This window comes from Cydia strobilella, chromosome 21 (genome assembly GCF_947568885.1).
Source record: "Cydia strobilella chromosome 21, ilCydStro3.1, whole genome shotgun sequence".
In the NCBI taxonomy this organism is placed as follows: Eukaryota; Metazoa; Arthropoda; class Insecta; order Lepidoptera; family Tortricidae; genus Cydia; species Cydia strobilella.
The window spans coordinates 5,133,110-5,158,378 of record NC_086061.1 but is presented as its reverse complement, the minus strand read 5'-3'; the positions used below and the strand labels follow the sequence as shown (position 1 = coordinate 5,158,378).

Here is a 25,269-nt window from a genome sequence, read left to right as displayed (position 1 = left end):
TGGGAGCAAAGTAGTCACATTTTATTACAGTACTTTTCAGTCCATCCATCCATATTTGTCTGTCTCACTCTACCGTCCGAATAAATTTAATAGTCATTGCACCGTATAAAAAGCACAAATGACAATTTCATTGTCCACCTGTCCGGCTTAATAAAATTTAAATAAGTAAATAAACAGTGCTGCCCCCTACCGACCTTTTGGTGCACCGACACTGCGAATGTCAAAAGTAGTATCCACCATTTTGTGTATATGTAGATATGACTTTATGGTTCCAAGATGGCGGCCAGCGCCAGCGTCGGCTGTCGCATTGTTTTTAGTGGCCATTCATATTTAACTCAAGTCTGAAATAGTTTATTTAAGTGATTTCAATACCAAAGTGCCGCGTTTTCAAGTAGGACTAGATCGGGAACGTTGGAGGGTCTTGAATAATTAGTAATCAAGTTGTCTCAGTGGCAGTAGCATATGGACGCAACATGTGTCTCCATTAACTTGTATCTCTATCTCTATCACTTAAAACTTAAAAGGTTTAATTAAGAATCTATCGGAAACATTCCAAAGATAAGAAGCCGATATTTAGCATGATAGCGTTTGATAACTTCAACGGTATGAAATATGAAATACAGATTTCTGCAATTTAGTAATAGTAGAAATTTTTGTGTAATGCCCTATCGCATTAAGGTAATATATACCTATAGGCCAATTGATGGTATTTTAATTTAGATTTTCTTCCATACGAACTTCCATGAAACCATTTGTCATCTCCGTAGTTCTGAATTTCTGTTATTATACTTACATACCTCGACGCAAGAGCGGTGTTAACCCAGCTAGACTACCACCATGCTGACTCGGGACCATTTCGTGGCTACTAATGTGTTATGTGTTGTTAATTTGCTGCTTCTACTTTTATCCTGTTTTTCATTTACTTGTTGCATTTATAATCTTTGCCACGAACCACGAACAAATAGTTTTCTATTTCTACCTTATCTTCAGAAGAAGATCCGCTGAAGAACCAAGGAAATGCTTGTAGCTTGAAGTTGCCAGCCGATTGCACATAGAACTGATGGCCATTGGGGGTTCCCGTAGAATACCAACTGATTTGTTGCAAGTCGGTGCCAAGCCAAATCATACAAGCATCAACACAGTGTCGAACCGAATGCAGACCCTGATGAGGTTCGTTAAGAAGTTGTCCATTACTTGTTTGGGGGTAGTCAGTAATACTTTTCGCTTAGCACCTTTGCATACAAACTTCTATGCAGGGGGGGGGGGGTAACCTTTTCTCTGCAGCTGACTGTGCCTATTATTGACCGGTATTGTAACTAATTTGCTTGGCACTGACTTCTAACATATAAGTTGCTAGCGCATATAAAAGAGATAATATTTTATTTATTATAATTTTTGGAGTCGTTTTCTTATTTTTAAAAGTATTATTTTTTTATATACGGGTATAACTTTATCTGTAAAGTTCTTTGTAAATAAAAAAGTATTTCAGTATAAGAATAATCAGCTAAGTATTTGTTACATTAATACTTATTATTGACACCAAAATTCCGTTTGCACGCAGCCTGAGGAAATAAAATTAAAAGTGAAATAATTTGCGGGCGGCGCGCCGTAATTATGGGCCTGCCCCGCCCCGCGCATGATGTATGAGCGCGGTTTAGAATCGTAAGTTGTAAGGACACAGGTTTGTTTTTTAGCTGGGGACTAATTTTTATTTGTTGTGATTTGTAAAACACAATCAGGAATTAGAAAATTAGGGCAAGATTTAAAAGTAACTAAGACAAAAAGGCATACAAGTACGAACTAAAAGGATGCCGAATTTGGCTTTATGCTGTCGACATACTATCAGACGAATTCGAACGTAAACTGACATCAGAGTGATATTTTAATCATATTATTTAGTTATCGTTCGTCTCGCCTGCTGCCAATTCATGTACGGACAAGTACGAGTAAAATACACGATGACTAGATGACATCAGTGGTAGATACCTACGTTCGAATTTGGCCTGTTAGAATCGTAAGTTGTAAGGGACACTGGTTTTATTTTTTAGCTGGGGACTAATTTGTAATGATTCGTTTAACACAAAAGGGGCATTCCAGAAAAGTGTCGGGTATGTGACGCTATTGTTTTACACTTCTGATAAAGCTACGAAGCCGATATTAGGCGTGATAACATTTGATAGCTTAGCTTGAAATTCAACTGTATAAAATACAGATTTCTGCACGTTATTAGGATCGCGTCACGTCCCAAATGCCCCAAAACATGAATTAATTAGAAAATTAGGGCAAGTTATAAAAGTAAGACAAGCTAGGCAAAAAAAATCGAACTATAGGGGTCTCGTGTACTGTCATCATCAGTCATGTATGTACTGGTAAATTATAGTTAAATGAACATCCTGTAATCACCATGGTTGCATAAAAAAAAGAAAGAAGTCTTACTATTCGCAGCGTGCAAAGCGTGTGGTGGGGGAAGCCGAAACGATCACAGCGCTCGCTACGGCTAAAAATGAAACCATACGGGCTGAAGGCCTACCGCGAAAAACGAAATTACGCTATCTGCCTCTCTATAGAGTGCGTACATGAACTATAGGAGGCAGCATATTTAGGAGCCGTCAGATTTTTGGCGCGAGGCGTAAATCTGAAGTTTATGTTTCCGATGTAGCCCACAAGATGGCAGAACCTCCTGTGCACAAGAAAACCTACGGGAACGATAGATTGTAGCACTTGCTTTGGCAATGTACATGTTTCCGTTTCCGATTCAGGCCTCAAGATGGCAGACACGCACACGGTCCCTCTTGCATATTCGAGCGATAAACATGCCAAGTCTGTTTCGAATAGGTATTCGATTGGATTCAATTTCACACTAACGCTTACGTCTATCTCGGGTATTGTCCATTGCACTTTATTAAAAGCCTTAAACCAAATAAATGAATTGAGACTATAATTATTTCTCAATCGTTTCTGTCCGCCGGCGTGGGGGCGTCAATACTTTGCGGTACGTGTGAGGTATGGATTCGCAATTTATTGCATAATTGTATGAATTAAGCTGTTTAGCGGAATAAATTTGTTTCTTTATTTTATAATGAGGTAAATGTGCGATTTGATTATTAATATTGATGATAAAATCTTAATTTTATTTTAATATTCATGATGACAACATTAAAACCCAGAATCGCAAACAAGTTTTTCGTTTTTTTTTTACTTAGTTACTTACTTTTTTTAGGTACCTGCTTACCTAAACTTTAGGTACCTAAACTTTCGTTGTCAGATCTGACCTATAGGATATAGTACAACTAGAAAATATTCTATGTTTAGAAAATATTAGTGACGCGAGAGAACTATAACTAGGTATTAAATTAAAAACATTAAAAAACCCCTACGCTATGCCAAAAAAAAAACATTTAATGTCAAAAATGCCTTACACTGTTTTGGTAAAGAGCTAACACTCTTCAAACTGCTGGATCAATTTCTATCAATCATAGCTAAGAATTACCGCGAGGAAACTCGCTTACACGTTAAAAAAACCGGCCATTACACGAAAAAACGGCAAAAAACCACATTTGTTGTATGGGAGCCCCACTTTTTCAGGTACGATTCGTGGCGGTTATTCTATTTAACTAAGGTTATTATTTAAACAAAAAAAATGACGAGGTCTGTTGCGGATATCATCATTGGTATTTTTGGGACGAAGCATGTTGCTGATTTGCATTTGTAGCCACCAGACGAAGCCTGCGTTGCGGATTTTTTACATGTAACTAGATTATTTTCTCAATTTTTGTATTTTTTTTATGTAGTGGGCATAGACGATAATAAAATTAATTTATTACCCACAAATATTTATTTTATTCTGTTTTTAGTATTAGTTGTGCGGCAACACAAAAACAACATCTGTGAAAATTTCAACTGTCTAGCTATCACGGTAAAATTTCAACTGTCTAGCTATCACGGTTCATGAGACATAGCCTGGTGACAGACGGACAGACGAACGGACAGACAGACGGACAGCGAAGTCTTAGTAATAGGGTCCCGTTGCGGTCATCATCGGATGGTGACGAGCTTCACAACAATCACAACACGACGCCATTCGTCTCTGTTGGCTGCCTTCCTGGCACATTTGTGTGCCAACCCATCCACTGCAGCTTTGACCTGGTCTGTCCATCTCATTGGTGGTTTTGTTCGTGGCCTGGTACCATCCACTCTCCCCTGGACCACACGTCGCTCAATAGCCGCATCCCCCAGGCGGCATACATGGCCAAAGGTACATGCGAGATTGCAGATGTGACAGGCGCTGATGATGCCGTGTATTGTATGTACTTATTGTCCGTTTTATCCGAAATGATTTTCAGTTTTTTAATAATACTCGTACCTACTTAGATATTGCTTCAAGAGATGAAGGTCAGCATGGAAAATTTTAAAATAAATGGAAAAGTTAACTTCAAGCAATAATATTAAGCTTAAATAATATGTTTTTATAAAATATTGATGTTTCTCGAGTACGTCAACATATTTGTTCAGTGTTCTTTATGTTAACCTTAGACACCAATAGTTCAGTGACCTGTACGTACATACAGATATTATTATTTCAATATGAATTTTGTTTTTTTTGGAAGCAAATACAAGTATTTTTATTTCTGAAATAATACTATGAAAATGGATTATATCGCGTATATTGAATTTATTATACAATCCGACGTTTCGAACCCTTTACAGCGTTCGTGGTCAACAGGTGACGAACGCTGTAAAGGGTTCGAAACGTCGGGATGTATTATAAATTCAATATAAGCGATATAATCCGTTTTCATAGTTTTATTTCATGAGTAACTGTCGCGGTGACCGAAGACAATATTATATTTTTATTTCTGTTAGACGCGAATTAAATAGTTCTTTTTTAGGGTTCCGTACCCAAAGGGTAAAAACGGGACCTTATTACTATGACTCCGCTGTCCGTCTGTCTGTCTGTCACCAGGCTGTATCTCATGAACCGTGATAGCTAGACAGTTGAAATTTTCACAGATGATGTATTTCTGTTGCCGCTATAACAAATACTAAAAAGTACGGAACCCTCGGTGCGCGAGTCCGCCTCGCACTTGGCCGGTTTTTTATTTTCGACTTTTTTTGTAACTGTGCTAAGAATTATTTAATTTGAATGCTGCAAAAAAATGTATTTTACTAAGATTTCAATATTTTGTTAAATATTGGTTATATTATATATTGTAAACCAGGAGAGCTAATTTAGTACATAAAAAAATATAGGTACCTAAGGTAAACTACCTAAGATTGGCCGTTTAAAGTACTGTCATATGCCATTTTTTTCACTAATTACTGCTTTCTTTAAAAAAAGTTCCAGTGGTTTAAAGACCCAGTCTTAAATAAGTGACTAACTCATACAAAGAGCCCGGTTCAGATTTAACAACTTGTTACGGTTTGGAACTGGTTTTGATACGACTCACGCACGACTTACACTTCATTTCGCATGCACTAATCAGCGTAAGCGATCTTTAAGGTCGTATCAAAATAAGATCAAAGTCGTAACAAGTTGTTGATCTGAGTTGGGATCCAGGACTCGGGTATAAATAAAAGCGACGTAATAAATAAGACAATATTGTAGAATATAAATTTTATTGCTCCTTATAAATTTTCTTAAAAATAGGAAAAACTTAATTTCGCAGTGCGAGTGTCTTTTGTTAAAATTACAATATTAACTAACAAGTTCTAATATTTTAGTACAATATGAGATATTTTAGATCTTACAATTTATACAGATATTCAAACTAATTAAGCTAAAATAAATGATATAAAAATATGCCTTACGAACTAGTATCTACAAGCATATGCTACAAAACCACACTTGAGAAAAAAAAGTACCTACGTAAAAGAAAATAAAGGCAAAAAGGTAAATTTTAATGTGCATCGGGGTAGATTCCAAAAATGTGTAGGTACCTAATTTAGAAAATAATTTGTAACAAGACACAATAATTATACTTAGTCGTATTGGTATATTATATTAATGTATTTTTTTTTAATTTTCAGGTTTTTCAAATTTATCCTAATGCAAAATTCGCAAAGAAAAATTTATAATGTGTGGCTGTAGCATTATTGGAAGAACTGATTTGATTATTCTAGTCAAGTATTTTTTACTACATTTAAAGCAAGAAATCATGGTCAAAAGATTTATTGATTAAGTGATAAAATTAATATACGTCTTTTTTGTTTACCATATTTAAGTATATATATTTCTAACGGGTCACCCTCGCATTTTTGTGAAGTTTGGTCTAAATTTCGTGTGAGACCCATTATAAAAACATAAGATATTAGAATATGTTAAAAAAATGATTATACTTTCGAATTGTCCATATTGAAAGTTTAAAAACTAACTGAATTATGCAATACCTACTATTTAATTTTGAGTTGGAAGTAAATCTTGGCAGACATAAAAAAAATCTGTTAAAAAAATAATCAGTCAAAGAAGTTTTAAAACTAGTAAAAAATACTTTCTCGTCTTAAATTAGAAATTCAACAGAACTCTATTGAGAGTTACATTAATTTAAAAACTAATTTTACCTAAGAAATATACAAAGTGCGACAGCTACAAATAAATAATATTTTACATAGGAATTGCTGTCTCGTAGTGCAAATACAGTTTTAAGGTTATTATGGACATTTTCATAGCACCAATATAATAACCAAGATCACGATTTTAAATCGTTGGCTAACTGCAATATATAGTTTTTCAAAGTTTAAATCAGAATAAAACTTTAGATTACTCGTATTACGGAAGTGTAGTCGTTAAAAAAGTCCATATTTACAAATGCGCTAGGCATTATAGGACCACAAGCCTAATGAGTTTAAATTTATTCCTAAGTGGCCGATTCTCGGCAAAGAATTTTGCGTGAGCGTTGCAAGGTATGCAAGAATTTCTTTTCGGTTCTAGCGAAACAGAATTATAGTTAGACTCAGATTCTATTTCAAATATTTGCACAAATAAATTCTAAATCACTGGTCAACATGCTGCGTCCAACATAAAAAGAAATACTAATTTTATTATAAATATCCAGTATACTTCACGATGGTCGCCTACAACCGGCAATATAATACAAAATCTACATCCTACTTAAATCATACGAAAACTTTATAACGTTTCAGGCATTTACAATTACAAACTAACGCAAGAGTCATAATTCAGAATTTAATTCTTACTAGGAATTTAAACATTGATTCGATCACAAAACTGTGGAAATATACTCTTTGGGCTACTAATAGGAAGGCTGGAGAGGATTAATTGCTGTAGCACGTCTGCCGGACGCCGGCAAGGATGACGCTGAACTCGTCCTCCGTGCGGGCCTCGGCCAGCGCCGCGGCGGGCGCGGGGTACGGGCCCGCGGGCGGCGGCCCGGAGATCACCGACGCGTACGGAGACGGGTACATCCTCTCAGAACAGTATTCAGGCCCTGGCGCCTGCTCCGGGCAGTACGGCGGCCTGTACCCTTGCTGCTGCTGCTCGTATCTATATTGGTGCTGCTCCATCTGCTCTGGAGCATAGTCCAAGTACTTATCGAACTCCCTCGCATCCACATCGGACTCTGGCGAGCCGGTCCTGATCTCAGGCCGCTGGCTCATGAATTGCTCCGATTCCTGATTGGCAGGCGGCTCTTCTGAGAAGTACCCGCCTCCGGTATCGTACTCGGTCTTAGGCTGTTCAGGATAGTGCGATTGCGCGACGTAAGAGTCTTCCGTTTTGTAAATGTGCTCGTACTCGTACGGGTGGTACTGGATGCTGTATTCGGCGTTCATCTGGCCGCTCGGAGCGGACGATACCCTGGGCGTGGACGTGCCTAGCGTCTGCTGGTCTTGGGAGGTTGCCACGGGAGGAAAGAACGTTCCGGTGACGAGAGGCGGCTGCTCCGCTAAAGTCCTTTGCGTGCACATGACGTACATGCCATTAGCCATGCCCATAGCGGCAACAGGAGCCGGGGAGAACGAGCCAGGCGTCCTGTATGTCTTGTAAGGGGAGTAGGAGTCCGACATGGAAGCGTTGATGGCTCTTCGCCGCTCCTCGTACTGGAAGTTCTCTTTCTCATTTTCTACTGGTGACGCGTCAGGGGTAGGGAGCGGGGCTTCGGCCGGGGCGCTCCTCCGTCCTTGGGGTTCCGGTGACCTCGCGGGGGAAGACTCTGGAGTTTGGACGTGGCCGTTGAACTGGTTGGACTGGTAGTCTGACGCAAGGGGGGAGGTTCTGTAAGGCGAGAAGCCGGCGCCCGGGTTGTGGGAGAACCGTGCGTCGGGCGAGTCGGTCGTGGTGGCGTAGGGGGAGCCGAGGGCGGTGGAGGTGGGGGGCGCGCTGGCGGGGGGTGCGGGCTGGTTGGGCCGTGTCTTGTTCTGCTTCCGCCGCCGTGGCCGGTACTTGTAGTTGGGGTGCTCCGTCATGTGAATGACTCGGAGCCTCTCGGCCTCTTCCACGAACGGCCGTCGGTCTTGCGGAGTCAGCGAGCGCCATTTTTTACCTGGAAATAAGAGATTTATTATTAGTGAGGAATACTATCAGCCAAATATACAGGTGCTACGAGATTTAAAATGGACTCTTTTTTCTAAAAGATCTATTATTTATTTTACTACTACCTTCTCAAATATGAATACTATTTGTCTTAATATAATGAGAATAAGAAAGATGTGTTGTATATTTAAGTTTAAACTAGAAATATAATAGAGAACTTTGAGTTTAAACTTTTCTAGCACTTAAATGAATAATTTCTATTGACCGGATACGTCAACACAATATACCGTCAAATGACCTACACTACAGCACTAATCACATATCGTACTTAAAAATAATACTCAGCGTCCGATAAAAATATATCTTCAAATCGATAACATACCAAACGCATCGCGTCTCCAAATGTAAATTGTTTGTTTTGTCAGTAGCCAGCAATGTCCTCTTGATAAATATCCTAAAAGATTGCCCATGATTTTCGATAATTTCTCTATACAACTAACACTTCCATCTCCATTCAATTTTAAGTCTTGTAACTTCAGTATAGAATTGGGATTTGTTTGTTAGAAATATAAGGTTATTTATGATGCGTTCATTGCTGTGTTTCAGAGTTATTTGATAGAACACCACCGTGATTATTTAGCTGCGCCGTGACAGGGCGTCCATTTTATTTTCTATAATATTATTCTCAGTAATCTTGATATGGTGTAATATTCGTAAGCGTGTTATGTTACGTGTTCGCTACTTACATTAATATTGTACGATAGAGCATCTTACAGGTGTTTAGCGGAAAAATGAGTTTAACGGTGATTTGTCGATTAATTGATGGTGTCATTGGTCATATGTCAGAGGTTGAGTTGTAAGAGGTGTTAGAAGTATTTTGCAGGTTTATTAATAATTTTGCGTTGATCTTCGTTATCGACGATTTTGTTAGATAAAATCTATGAGTAATTATGTACAGGGATGGCAAAAAGTATCTAGAATTTGTGTTATTTTTATAGTTATGCGAATCGATTTACACTTATCATCCTTTCACAGCCGTCAAGTTAATTTATCACTCAATTTTTTATATAAAGTTTCAAAATATACATAGTTCCATAGTTTTGCTTTCCAAAACTGTACATTTTTAGATGTTTATACGGAAATATTTAATTTTACGTTGAAATTGCTAAAACTTTATCTAATTCTGAGAAATAAAATTAAATTGGTAATACTCTATTAGGACGCTTTTTAATCTAGGGTAAAGGTCCCTTATCTTGTAGGGAACACTGGCAACTTAGTTAAAGTTAACAGTTTTTGAATAAATACTAAAAGTTGTAATATTGAATGAAAAAGGACGCATTTTGCAAAATACGCTCGTTTGTAGGAATAAGGCCTCTTAAGGAGTCAATGGTTTTTGGGTCGACACTAACTTTATAATAGCGTAGAGAAATATAAGTAAAGAAAGAGTGGTAACTCCATACATCAGTTCTTACCAAAACGCGAGTTATCTAACGTCAAGTAGTGGAATTATCAGTACCGCTACTTGACACCAGATATCACAAGTGTCGCTACTGACGAAAAAAGTACTGCTAAAACAATTTATAACTAATATTACAAGCAGAAAGGTTTAAAAATGGACTAACAGTTAATCCGGTTATAATATTAGCTGAAAATTGTTGAGCATTAGAGTTTTCGTTCATCGCGACATCAATTGTCAACTTGCAGTTCTGATAAATTCCGGTACTTGACGCTAGATGTCGACTATTAATTAACTCGCTTATTGGTAAGAAAACTGATGTATGGAGTTACCACTCTTTCTTTACATATATTTCTCTATGATAATAGTATACTCTGAGCGTGTCAAAACACATGGCATACAGCAAAACACCGACTCCGCGCACCCGGTTTTGCGTACGCGTCTGACAAAAAGTCAGGTAAGTACGCCATTGACTGATGTCAAACGTCATTCTGACAAATGACGGGCCGGCTTCCTGTCGCGCACCCAATGTCCCATTAAAGCCGATGTTTGGTTATCGGCTTGAGCCTTATCAACTATAATTAATGATTTATTAGCTTTATAATTTAACAGATTAAAGGGAGTCGCGTGGGAAATGGGACTTGTTTTTGGGAATTTTAAATATTAAAATAGAATAGAATAGAAATCATTAATTCAGACAACACATCAATACAACACATATATAGCAAATACAAGACAAAGATAAACGAAACAGTAGAAATAGAGATGTGAAGCCGAAATGGTCTCCACTCAGCAATGCAGCTGGCACGACTAGCGTGGTCAACGGCGCTGGTTTTCTGTGGAGCCAGCGGAGTGTGCGGGACAGCATAGTGCGGGACGGGACACGTTGTGGACGACGTGAGATAATAATATTGAGTACTACTAATATAAATATATACATCGAATTTATATATATATATATAGAAGAAACGCTACGCTAAATTTGCAAATACTAGTGATTGACCATAGTCTCACACGGGGGCCTAGCTAAGAGGACAATCGTACATAAACAAAATCCAAACGATAAGAAATGTCACGTGATTATTTTCATTCATTCACGTTTTGTTTGGCGTTTCTATCAATGATTATCACCTTGGCTAGCTAGGACCTCTGATGATTCACCTGACGATGATGAGTTGACACATGATGAGCGGACTTGTGATGTGATGAGTGTTTAGACTAGTAAAATTGTAATTTGTAGCTTTATAAAATCGGGGCCTGTTAATCAATCGGTGATAGAACGGGGAACACCTAGCCTGAGGGTCTACCGCGAACACCTCTGGGTTGCCTGAGGGTCGGCCTCTCTATCGCTTTTGCAAAAATCGAGCGATAGAGAGGCAGGCGCCGATATTTCGATTATCGGTAAGTTCTCTGATTTGTTTTATCATTTTTTTACACCATTCCGCAACTCAACTTGATAGAAGAATTTGATTGATACCTGTCATTTACCAAAGTCGTCCCGAATCCTCGAGCCTGTAGTATGGTTAATGGAGTCAATTTATTTAACGATAACAAACATTCTGACAGTTTGGGTGGTTTTCTACGAATACCTGGGGGTTATGGTGTAACAATAGATTTGAAAAGATATCTGCACTTGGTAAGAATATGAAATAAAACTTTAAAAAAAGTGTGTGCTTGTAATCTTTACGCGCGATTGAAGTAAAACTTCTTTGACGATGACGTTTATCGCTATGTTTGCACTTTGACGTGTGTCCTATTGTGCGTGTGTCACTATTGAGCGTTACTTCCGCAGAAAAAAAATCTGAGTTACCCTCTAGTCGCGCCTAAAGAAGTTTTACTTCAAAAGAAAACCAAATTACCTCGAAAGTGATTAAATATCATATTACCTATTCACATGTGAAAGTCGGTGCAAAGCCAAATAGTTATCAAATATTTAATTACACGAATTAATTTCATAATAATTATGTGTAAAAAACGCGAGAGTTTAAAGTGTTAAATAGTTATCAAGTTAAAAATACCCATATTAAACTGCCAGCACTGCCACCATACTTTTATGTACGTAGTAATATAAATGTACTTCTGAAAGGTTACGAGGCATTAATACTAATGATGTAATAATAGTTATTTACGATACAAGTGCGGAAAAGAGGAAATTCGAAACTAGTGGCGATAAATTAAAACAACCGCAGGGAGTGTTTTAAATCGACACGAGTTGCGAATTACCTTTTCGCACGTGTATCGTACAACGTTTAACAGTACATATGGCCCTTTAAACTTTCGACATATGCAGGAAAAGTGCTCATTCCCGCACTAGTGCGAAAAAGTAGCGCCATATGTACTGTAATATATTTAACTAAACATGTATGTATGTAAACAAGTTTGGGAACAAATCAAATTATTTTATTAAATATTTTGATTTGTGTTTTTTAAATAGTCACACTACTATATATAAATTAAAAACTGTAATAGATGTCATATATTAAAGAAAAAGTGACGAAGCCCTCCAGTGGTCAAAGACGCCTAGTCTTACTAAGATGGCATATAGTCGAGAAATTCGGACGGGCACCGCCGTGGCGGGGTGGCCTAGGGGTTCATGGCGTTAGCCGCGATAGCTAAAGACGCCGGTTCGAATCCGGCCTTCACCACTGGAGGGCTTCGTCACTTTTTCTTTAATATATGACATCTATTACAGATTTTAATGTATGTATGTAAGTTCATTTTTTTTAAGTAGGTAACTCTGTCTGCCTCTGTGTGGGTTTGGGTTGTTACTTGTTACAGTTGTTACCTTTCTACGGCTAAATTACTGGACCTTTACCGGAATCCGAACCCAGGACTTATCAACATTGTGGGCGGGGTATAGTCGAGGTCTTAAATATCAACACGAACAAAGTGCCAAAAGTATGTACACACACACTACCTTAAACCCTCGTATGCTTAGACACGGATCCGGGAATTTAAATGTATTGTTTTAATGTCAAGCTCACTTTTTCAATGATCAAATTAGACAGGCGGCGTACGAGAGGTTATAGTCTTCATCATCTCAAATGACTTTTTCGTCTAAGACGGTAATCTGTTAAAGAAAAGCCATTGTCTCTTTTGTGCTAGCGGCACATTGTGTGTGAGCGCCGTACGCGCCGTGGCATGCGCCTACACACAAATGGCACACAAAGGCCGACGGCTCGCACAAGAGACAATGGCTTTTGTTTAACAGATTAGCGTCTTAGACGAAAAAGTCATTTGAGATAGTGCAGACAGATGCATATATGGGCAATAAAGTGTTACACGAAATATGTATACACGACCCGTGTATACATATTTCTGGCAGTTTGTCCGTGTCGATATTTGATATCTTGACTATACTAGATCCTCAACCACCAATCTAAATAGTCTGTCGTTAGCATAGAATCCAGGAGCCTCCAAAACGAAGAGTTTAATGATAACATTAATGACCCAATCGATCATAATAAAGGGCTCCGTTCCGCTGAGACCCGCCGGATTCGGTCGTTTAAGAAAAGGTTACTTTTTTACATTGTTATCAGTGAATGGAGTTAAAAACTGCCGATTTCTCACTTCAGAGAATTATACCGAAATTATAACTTCAAAAGTTTGACGACATGTCTGGCCTAGTTAAGTGGGCAGTGACCCTGTCTGTGAAGCCGATGGTCCTGGGTTCGAATTCTGGTAAGGGCATTTATTTGTGTGATGAGCACAGATATTTGTTCCTTTGTCATGGGTGTTTTCTATGTATTTAATTTATATTATATATATATATATCGTTGTCTGAGTACCTATAACACAAGCCTCCTTGGGTTTACCGTGGGACAGTCAATCTGTGTAAGAATGTCCTTATAATATTTATGACAGTATAATGTAGTATGTACATACGGGTGCAAAGTGGAACACGATAATATGACACGCGGTGGTCCCGGCTCTCGTTCATCATATCATTAATTAGATCGCAATCTTTATCATTAATTAAATAATGATTAATGATGCGTTCATATTAACAGACTTTTGATATACAAATAGTGATTTAACGTTTTTGTTTAAATTGTTTTAAATCTACTTAGTCCGTTAAATTATATTATAAAATAAATTTTATAATTTTATTCAAACATTATTGCACATAAACTGGTAAAAAGATGGTACAGGTTGATCTTTTTTGCCTTCCAATATTGATCAAATTATCAGTGCCATAACCTATTTTAAAATCTGTCTTGTGGGTGAAACCATTTCTATATTTTAAGCGCTCTATTCTGGACATATTAATTCGTGATATTTATAATAATCTTGTGCAATTGAGGGATGAGAGAAGTGTTTTTGTATATGGTGGAAAAAAACGTACATCTCTATCATAGAATTTAAACCACTGGGTCGATTTTGAATGACTGAGTGAGAATTTGTGCTTTTGTGGCCCGGGTGACATTCCTACAGGCCAATCACCAATTCGAACGTACTAACTGTACTGTACTATCTAACTGATGTCATTCAGTTATCGTTCTTTTACGTACATGTATTGGCGTGGGTGAGACGCACGATAGGTAAATAACATGATTCAAATATCGTTCTGATGTCAGTGTTTTGATAAACCGTATTCCGTAAAGGCTGACTCTAAAAAAATAGTACGGAATTTAATGTCTATGTGAAATAACATCTATTGTAACTCCCTCGTCGACCGCGAGGTGGCGTCGCCGTGGTTTTTCGCCGCAACGGATGCTCCGCGCACGCGCTGCATTCTAAATTCGAACATCCACCGTCCTTCTCCAACTAGAGCGGGCCGTGTAAGGGCATCTCTTTTTAACCATTTTTTTTATTGCATTTCGATTCCGTGTGCGTCATTTATGTCGTTTTTTGTATGATGTAGCGGTTTGTTGCGCTTTTATTGATTTTAAACTAAATCTGTAGCTGTTAAACGGGATTTTGGAATATAAAAGGATTAATACTATTGGTTTCTTATCATAACTTTTCGTAACTGAGTTTGTCTAATCCGTACGAACGAAAAAATAAATTGAAAACCCTTCGTACCTACCTAACTAACCATACATTCATAAGGGCACAGACCATTTCTTTTACAACAGCTATTCTCTAACGCTTAAAATCATTTAACTAAATCAGTTGCAACACAAAATCAATTCCAAGCTTCCCTTTCACATTCACCAGCTATTTTAGTCATCTATAAACAGAAGCAAACTATCTTTTACCGACTGTAAAATAGCTATTTCACGCGTTTCACGTACCAAGGAAAAGGACAGATGCTTTTATGTCACAGATAAAATTTGCTAGAAACATTCAAGGTACAAACTGAAATTACATGTTGGGTCGTAACTATTTTCTTCATCGAAAATGAACTTTACAGTGTAGGTTTTAAGTGCGTTTTTCGCTTGAAAAAAGTGTAGTGCTTAACGCTTTTACTTTGTCTATGGTATTTTTTGTTTCTCGGAACTGCGGACTGCCGAAATGCATAAACCTTTATTCGGTCTTACGCGTATGCTGGCGGAAACGAAAATTTTATATGTTTGACGTGTGGGTTAAGATTCAAGCTTTTTGAGGCTGATTCGTGATATACCTACCTACAGATATAACGTCAGATGACAACCAAAGCTCACTAGTGAATACTACTACGATTTCAGAAACATAGTGAATTTGTACTAGTAATAAAACGAGGTTAATTGTTTATTTATTTTGCAATTAGTGAGTTTTGGTAGTCATCTGACGTAGCTTCAAGATACAATTGAAATAAAATTTTCAATAAACGTGTCTCATTCAGTAAGGATCAAATAGAGCATAGAGCATTTTTTCTCCCGCTGTCCCGCTATCAGCTTCTGCCTAAGCAACCAGTCCTAGTCATATCTTACAACAGATCATCTATAATAAAACTCCATTCATAATTATCACCACACAAGCATTGCATTGTAAGATGCAAATATGACTAATAATTAATTTAAAAACAATAGTACAGTTGACATTATTTAAAAATATCAATTATTATATCAAGTAAAACGTGGTAAAACTAATAAGGCACTATTAAGACGAAAGTGGAGGACCTGTGCTAAATCGAAATCGAGAAAAGTCAAACGTAGGGGCATAGCTATGGTTATATAGCTAATATACATCAAATTATGTAAAAAAAAACAAAATGACAATATCCAGAGAGGAAAATGGGGACTACGTTTGTATGGAGAAGCGGCCGTCCCCTTTCCTCTTAATTGCTAAAACTGATTTCAATCTTTGTTCAAAAGTGCGTGATGTAGTAGAAATAGCATCAAATCTTGGGCAAATGCTTTATCGGCCGGTAATAGTCCGCCTGTGCGGCACCCGCTTTCCGCTCCCGCTTCACCTCCTGCCCTATCCCCCACCAGATCGCCAGTAATAAACCGCCCGCCATAACCGAAGCCCGAGGCATCGCATTGTGATTTTCTTACAACCGTCCCGCCCTTGACGTTTCCACCGGCTTTATAATCTATTTAACGCACGCACTATGCTTTAAAACGCTCAAATATTAAACACGACCTTAGTACAATGTGCACTTACGTCGAAAAGCGTTGCATTTGTATGGGAAAACAGTAATACACGGCTTTAACGCCAATGAGACTAACGTGCCTCCCTGAAAGACACCCATAGTTGAAATTGCTTGATGTGAACGAAAACACAGCTTGTTATTGCAAATTTAATCTTGTTATTACACAATAAGGTTGATATTTAAGCGGATTATTTAGCTAATCTGAAATATTTTCAGCTATACTATAAAGACGTACGTGCCTTTAGTTCCCCGCTGCCATACGCCTTTATGTAGCAGTAAAATGTTATATCATAGTAGAATTTACCGTAAACGTAGAACCTTTGCAAAGTAAAAGTTTAGAAACTGTGGCAAAAAGCCTAAGCTACCTACCGCGTTCTATGCCGTTTTATGGGTTTCGAAGGTTTCGATGGAATGTCCGCAGATTCCTAGGGTGACCATTTATAGGTGATTCAGTGGGGCAAAATTGTAAAGCAAAGTATTTTACGAAGAATGAAGTATTTAAGTCGTTGGTTGTTAAAGGAGTAAAAGTCTTTTAAATTACTAGTGTCACTACCTACTGCATTTTATCTTGTGAGGTAAAGCTATTGTCTGCTGCTTGGTACACGCACGCAGTAATAAATAAATAAATGTACAGTTATAGTTATTAAGGATAGTTATGTATATAGTTCTAATACTTAGATATAGTCATACTTGTTATGAACAAAATGCTGCACTTCATGATAAAAGCAAGCCGCTTTGCACAGTGATAGTAGGGACCAAACTGAGCGATTTGACCCGCAGCAGCGGCAGTTTCACCCCTTAGGAACAGAGATGGCGCCACTTCTTTAAAAAATATTTCAAAAAATTCTACAAGCTAAACCAATGAACCGATTTAAATGTTTAATATCTCAAATAAAAGCGCATTATATACATTACTTTTAAAAAAATACTAAAAAAATATATACTCAATACTTTTGATAAAAACGGGAATTTTAAGTTTGTTTTTTTACTCGATTGATAGTTTTTACTTGATTTCTCAAAAAATTTGTATGGAATATGAATAGTTTAATGCATGTATATATTACTGAATAAATAACAAGTATTATAAAAAAAACCCGACACCGATATCTCTCATACTTCTCGAAATATGAAAGTTTGAATGTGAGTGTAAATTTCTTCAAGATATATTCCAAATAATTCTACAAGCTAAACTATTCGACCGATTTTAATGTTTAATATCTCAAATAAAAGCTCATTATATATACTACTTATAAAAAAATATTCAAATAACATATACTGAATACTTTTGGCAAAAAATGGCATCTTAAGTTTTTTTTCTTACTCGATTGATAGTTTTTAATTGATTTCATAAAAAAAATTTATGGAACATGAATAGTTTAATAAATATATAGTACTGAGTATATAAAAGTATTACAAAAAAACCCGACACCCATACCTTTCATTCTTCACGAAATATTTAAGTTCAATTATGCACGTTCTTACAAATAAATTCTTTAAAAGAAATCTTCAACTGCAGTAAGTGCACTGATTTTAATATGAAATGTGTCATATGAAAATAAATCACCCAATTTATTTTAATAAATAAAAAATAAATAAATAAAAACTTAATAAAGTTTTTTCCTGGTGCTGAATTACAAAAAAATATAACAAATCTAAAATTAGGAATTATTTTTATTTAAAGTGACTACATTTGTAAACAAAAAACTTAAATGTCCTCTTCGGGTTCACCGGTAGATGTAGAACTGAAAAAAAAAGTCGTTTTGAGAAGTACTTGTACCATTTCAATACTACAAAATCACCGATCATACATGAACTGGTTGCTGTAGATTACTGTTGGAAAATTTATGTGCCTGTAGATTTACTGTTGAATTATTTTTGTGCCTAGTTGATTACCATTAAACCTATAATTTTGTGCCAGACCTATAATCAGTGGTCAGCATGCAAAATAACTCTGGATTGAAAATTACATTAACTTACTTTTGATTTGTACAGCCACCTTTGCATGATTTACACTGGGCTGTGCATGGTAAGCTGACGCGACGACACTCACAACGCATAGTTTCGCAGCCAGATTTGCAGCCACAATGGTCCAAGAGGTTTAATTGCGACCAAATCGCTGTAACTGCCGACCATTCCAGAGTCCAACTCTCTTTTTCCTCAGTCCATCCCCAAGAAGATGGACATGGTATGGAAACTTCTGGTTTCATAGCGTTTCCCCATATATGGCCCGCTTGGTAAGCGGCTCGAAGTTCATGTTTATAGAGAGCAGCTGATGTAGGTGGCAGGCTTGACACAAGCTTGTTTTTTGAAGCAAACAAATATTTGTGAACTTCATTTACGTTTATGTGTTCCATTTGGCCAAACAATAACACAAATCTAGGGTTACTTTATACTAAAATTAAAATATGTAGTTACACACCTGACAACCGACAAAATCAAAAACTTAAAAGTTGACATACTCCTATTTTCCCGTCTTTTTATAGTGGCCAGAAAAAGGCAGCTTGATCTGAACGAATTCTTCCAGTACGAAAACCAAATTTGTCCACCTTCGTTGTCAGTCAATGGAGGGCGTCGTTCAGGGAACAAATCTGATTTGGCCGAGAAATTAGAACCTGCCAACCCTGCCACCTACATCAGCTGCTCTCTATAAACATGCACTTCGAGCAGCTTACCAAGAGGGCCATATATGGGGAAACGCTCTGAAACCAGAAGTTTCCATACCATGTACATCTTTTTGGGGATGGACTGAGGAAAAAGAGAGTTGGACTCCGGAATGGTCGGCATTTACAGCGATTTGGTCTCAAGCCTCTTGGACTATTGTGGCTGCAAATCTGGCTGCGAAACTATGCATTGTGGGTGTCGTCGCGTCAGCTGGCCATGCACAGCCCAGTGTAAATCATGCAAGTGTGGCTGTACAAATCAAAAGTAAGTTAATGTAATTTTCAATCCAGGGTTATTTTGCATGCTGACCACTAATTATAGGTCTGGCACAAAATTATAGGTTTAATGGTTATCAACTAGGCACAAAAATAATTCAACAGTAATTTACAGCAACCAGTTCATGTATGATCAGTGATTTTGTAGTATTGGAATGGTACGAGTACTTAACAAAACGACTTTTCTTTTTCAGTTTTACATCTACCGGTGAACTATATAATTTGACATCACCTAATAATAATTATTTGCCCGTTTATTTTTGTATTTAACACACTGACAATTATCTGATTCAATTCGGCTTATATGTATAAAAACTACTAAATTGACCTACTTTTATATTATACACATAGATTTAAGATTATATCCTAAGTATGCATGTAATATTGCTATGCCCCCACGGGGTCCATGTGGAACTACCAAGAATTTGTAATACCTATAAAACCATGGTTGCAATAAATAAATATGAACCCGAAGAGGACATTTAAGTTTTTTGTTTACAAATGTAGTTACTTTAAATAAAAATAATTCCTAATTTTAGATTTGTTATATTTTTTTGTAATTCACCACCAGGAAAAAACTTTATTCAGTTTTTATTTATATTTTTTTTATTTATTAAAATAAATTGGGTGATTTATTTTCATATGACACATTTCATATTAAAGTCAGTGCACTTACTGCGGTTGAAGATTTCTTTTAAAGGATTTATTTGTAAGAACGTGCATAATTGAACTTAAATATTTCGTGAAGAATGAAAGGTATGGGTGTCGGGTTTTTTTGTAATACTTTTATATACTCAGTACTATATATATGTTTATTAAACTATTCATGTTCCATAATATTTTTTTAAAGAAATCAAGTAAAAACTATCAATCGAGTAAGAAAAAAAACTTAAGATGCCGTTTTTTGCCAAAAGGGTTCAGTATATGTTTTATGAGTATTTTTTTATAAGTAATGTATGTAATTAGCTTTTATTTGAGATATTAAAGATTGAAATCGGTCAAATAGTTAAGCTTGTAGAATTTTTTGAATTATATTTTGAAGAAATTTACACTCACATTCAAACTTTTATATTTCGTGAAGTATGAGAGGTATCGGTGTCGGGTTTTTTTTATAATACTTGTTATTTATTCAGTAATATATACATGCATTAAGCTATTCATGTTCCATACATTTTTTTTGAGAAACCAAGTAAAAACAATCAATCGAGTAAAAAAAAAAACTTAAGATGCCGTTTTTTGTCGAAAGTAATCAGTATATATTTTTTGAGTATTTTTTTAAAAGTAATGTATATAATGAGCTTTCATTTGAGATATTAAACATTTAAATCGGTTCATTGGTTTAGCTTGTAGAATTTTTTGAAATATTTTTTAAAGAAGTGGCGCCATCTCTGTTCCTAAGGGGTGAAACTTGCGCTGCTGCGGGTCAAATCACTCAGTTTGGTCCCTACTAGCTCTGTGCAAAGCGGCTTGCTTTTATCATGAAGTGCAGCATCCGGGCAAAAAATGGCCATAACAAGTATGACTAATAAGATTATTTAAATTTAAGATTATTACTAACACAATGATCCTCAATGGTCTTAAATAAAAAAAATCATTTATTTATTTTATTTATTTCTCAATGAAAAGTACAGTTAAGGCGAAATACACCTAACACCTAATCCAATTAAAAATCACTTCACGCCACCGTTGCCACGCGCTTATTTCGAAAACTAAAAAAATCATTATTCCGTACCGTACTTACCGATGCCGATACTTATTTCTCCTAATTTGACTGAATTTCTCGGCTTAAAGCCGTGAGCGTGGATCGTATATTTGCCTCTTTCCCGCTTGCGTTGAATCTATAAATCTATCTTTGTTTCTAAGTTTAAGATGCTCTGCGCGTGCGCTGTGGACGCGCGCGTGCCATAACGTCGTTTCTTTTTTTTATAACAAGAAAATCCATAAAAAGCGGTTGTTAAAAGTTAGTTAGGGATTAGTTTTTGTTAAAGGGAGTAAAGTGTGAATGGGTGAGGGATCGTTAAAAGTTAGCTCGTTAAGTTAAGAGTCCTTTTGTCGAGAGAGCCAAGGATGTTTATTTTACTAATTATGCCATTAAAAATGACCAATAATTAATATAATATTAATGGTAGTAAAATGTCATAGTAACATTATTTTTTGTTACTTTTACGAAAATATGAAATTGTTGCTTTTGTGAATTTTGTATATGGGAGAAATTATTTATCAAATGATTCAATTTAATGTGAAATTGCTTGTCTTAACGTTAACAGTAGGTACAAACTGTTTCAGTGAGAATGACGTGAATTATGTTATTTTATTACAATTATCTATTTCGCGTATAAATAAAAAAAAACAGCATGTTTAAACGAATCTAGGATAAATGCGAAACTAACTCCGTCTTCTTGGCTCTTCACGCTTAAACCGCTTATTTCGTATGGATAGTGTAGGGCCCGGTAATGGACATAGAGTTTTTTAGGGTTCCGTACCCAAAGAGCAAAAACGGGACCCTATTACTAAACTCCACTGTCCGTCTGTCTGTCACCAGGCTGTATCTCATGAACCGTGATAGCGTAGACAGTTGAAATTTTCACAGATGATGTATTTCTGTTGCCGCTGTAACAACAAATACTAAAAAGTACGGAACCCTCGATGGGCGAGTCCGACTTGCACTTGTCCGGTTTTTATCAATCATCATTTCACCCAGACGAAGTCGCGGACAGAGACTAGTAACATTATAATTGTGATAGTAACCGTTTGTTCCCTCTTCACGTTTAAACAGCTGAACCGATTAATATATGGTTGGAAGACAGTTTTAGGCCCAAGGAAGGACATAGGATAGGTTAGACTAAATGGCGGGCAGAATCTAGTAAAGAAATAAATGTAATACTTCAATATTGTCTTCGGTTACCGCGATAGTTACTTATGAAATAAAACTATGAAAAAGGATTATATCGCGTATATTGAATTTATAATACCCGGTGACTCCCGGGGGTCACCCGTTAACCACGAGCGCTGTAAAGGGTTCGAAACGTCGGGATGTATTATAAATTCAATATACGCGATATAATCCGTTTTCATAGTTTTATTAACCGACTTCAATTTTATAGAAGGAGGAGGTTCTGTATTCGGTTGTGGCTATTTTTTTTTTTTTATGTATGTTCACCGATTATTCCGAGACCCGTGGTCCGATTTGAGTAATTCTTTTTTTTAATGTAATACTTTACTTCCAATAAGTCCAACGAAGAAGCATAGCTATATTAGCTATGGTTTATTCCTATACAATAAATTGTGCAAAAATATTTTCTATACAGGGAGGAAATGAGGACTACGTTTGTATGGGCAAGCAATCGTCCACTAATATAGTCTTAAATTATCAGGCCAATTGGAGCATACACTGACATTAGAATGATATCTGAATGATGTTATTTCGTTACTGTCCGTCTCGCCCGCGCCAATACATGTACGGACAAGTATCTGATATCAGTGTACATTCATATTGACTTGTATAATTCCTCATAAGACTTTTTGACTACGTGTACGCGCGCCGCCGCGGTCACGTCCGGCGCACGCGCCGCCGCTCCGTCGTGATGCTTACCGTTTTATAGGTTAGATCAACTACTGAATTAGACGCTGTAGATCTTGGCCGTAGACAATGGAATTGTAAGACGTGTATGTATAAGGATGTAATTTTTTTTGACAGCAAATGTATGAGAATTGTATAGGGGAGATTAAAGGCTAGTGGGGTGAAGGCATCGTTCTACTGTTCAGCCTGGCAACATCAGGTTTCTTGAAGCCTAGGAACACCAGAAGTCAAACTGCGGTCCAATAAATATGCATACGACACAGTTCTATAGATTTTCATTTCATTCATTTATTTATTTCTAATTTCTATAACAATACGATATTGTGTTAGAAAAATCTTACAAACTAATACATGCACATAATTATAATTATAAAGTAAGTAAAATTCCAAAAATACACCAACAAAAAGTACAGATAAAGTAATAAAGATGTCATCATTAAAGTGGAAAGTTACATAAGATAATTTTGTAAAAATCAGTTTAATTTGCAAATATCTCGTCAATACTGTAAAAGCAATAAAAATATCTTCAAGTGCTTACTAAATACTTTATAATCTGTAATTACTTTTAGATTTGTAGGTAGTTGGTTAGAAATTTGGATAGCTTGGTACCTTACTTACAAGCTAACTTACAAGCCTCGCTACTTGTTGTTTAGGACAGAAAGAGTGCTTTACATTTTTTTCGTGTTTGAAAGCGCAACTCCTGCTCCGCAGAAGAGAGTTAGCAATATTTCTCACAATAGTTATTTACGATACAAGTGCGGAAAAGAGGAAATTCGAAACGAGTGGCGATAAATTAAAACACGACCGCAGGGTGTTTTAAATCGACACGAGTTGCGAGTTACCTATTCGCACGTGTATCGTACAACGTTTTACAGTACATATGGCCCTTTAAACTTTCGACGTATGCACGAAAAGTACTCTTTTTCGCACTAGTGCGAGAAAGTAGCGCCATGTGTACTGTAAAGTCAGTTAAACGAGCACGTCACTTAGAAATATATATTTTTGTACTGGTCACACAAATAAATGCCCTTGCCGAGATTCTATTATAGGTACATTTTATTGTATGTATTGTATTGTATGATTGTATTGTAGGTCCTGTACATTTTAGTAGGCAGTGTCACCGCAGATTTTAAGAGCAACATAATATTATTGCAAATATTAGTCAGCTCAAGTAGATGGCGCTGTACGGCGTCATCTAGTAAACTGGATTATCAAACAATGCTTGACTCCCTAGTTACCCTCTGGGAATGGCAGCCGCATTCGTAAAAACTAGTGCCAGAACTATTTCTTAAGATTACCCTGTTCTTATAAAAGTAAATAAATTGAGGAATTTATCATATAAATTTTATACAGGCTGTAACAAAAATAGTGGGGATCCATTTAAGGGCATATTCGGCATCGTGTTTTGATTAGGGAATTTTTTTTACGAAACAATTTTTTTCTATGGGGCAGATCGTTCGAGTCAGGCCCACCTTCCATACAAAGTCCAAAAATTTTTCGCGTCAAAAATTTATTCTTCTACTTTCTTCTAATCAGAACACGATACAGAATATACACTTGAACGGATCCCCACTATTTTTGTTACACTTTGATACCTAAAAGATAATAGTACATTTCGATGCTAGTGCAGAAAGTATGTCAGTACTTCACGAGTAAGTTCCGTTCCATTCAGACAACTTATTAAGAACGGTTTTTCAACATTAAAAAATAAACGTGTTATAATACTTATAATGATGAAGAGGTAAGTAATACAATATGAAATATGCATATTTTTCGTATTCTTACATTAACAGTTTACAGGTTTTTATGTCGATTACGACGTTTAAAGGAAACTAATATTAACACTCATGAATTGGAACAAGTAAAAATTTAAAAAAATTGGAAAAGTAAAAAGCACTAGTTCGCGAAAACCAACTTTCCGCACGCTAAACAGCCACGAAAAGTAGCACTTTTTGAGCAACTGTATTAAAAAACATGTTTTAAGCAAATCGACACTTAACAACGTGCGTTGATGTCTTTTATATGGGCGTCTTTATTTTGACACTGCCGTCAGTTCACGTTTTTTTGTACAAAGTTTTGAGGGTTCCATGGGGCACTTTTAATGACTGTATTTCGATGGGGCTGGCAACTGTCAACGGTTTTCCTAGGTGGCGCCAGCATAGGTTTTACTTATATCTAGTTTTGTTCTACGAGTTTTGGCTTAAAGGGCTCGCAAAAATTCCATAAAATTTCAAAATAAAAACACAACGAATTGGATTGACAGGTGCTGGCGCCATCTGTAAACGACTT

The 25,269-nt window shown here is 36.6% G+C and overlaps 2 protein-coding genes across 2 annotated transcripts in view; one reads left to right on the top strand and one right to left on the bottom strand.

Annotated features, from left to right (window-relative positions):
* Positions 1-25,269, top strand: part of LOC134751023 (DNA polymerase interacting tetratricopeptide repeat-containing, protein of 47 kDa) — a 160,508-nt gene that overhangs the window by 100,718 nt on the left and 34,521 nt on the right. The window lies entirely within an intron of this gene.
* LOC134751009 (transcription factor Sox-17-beta.3) overlaps positions 5,598-25,269 on the bottom strand; it is a 141,021-nt gene continuing 121,349 nt past the window's right edge. Inside the window, exon 4 of the mRNA XM_063686324.1 lies at positions 5,598-8,498. Coding sequence (XP_063542394.1) covers positions 7,273-8,498 — 1,226 coding nt within the window. The 3' untranslated portion in view covers positions 5,598-7,272. The remainder of the gene's footprint in view (positions 8,499-25,269) is intronic.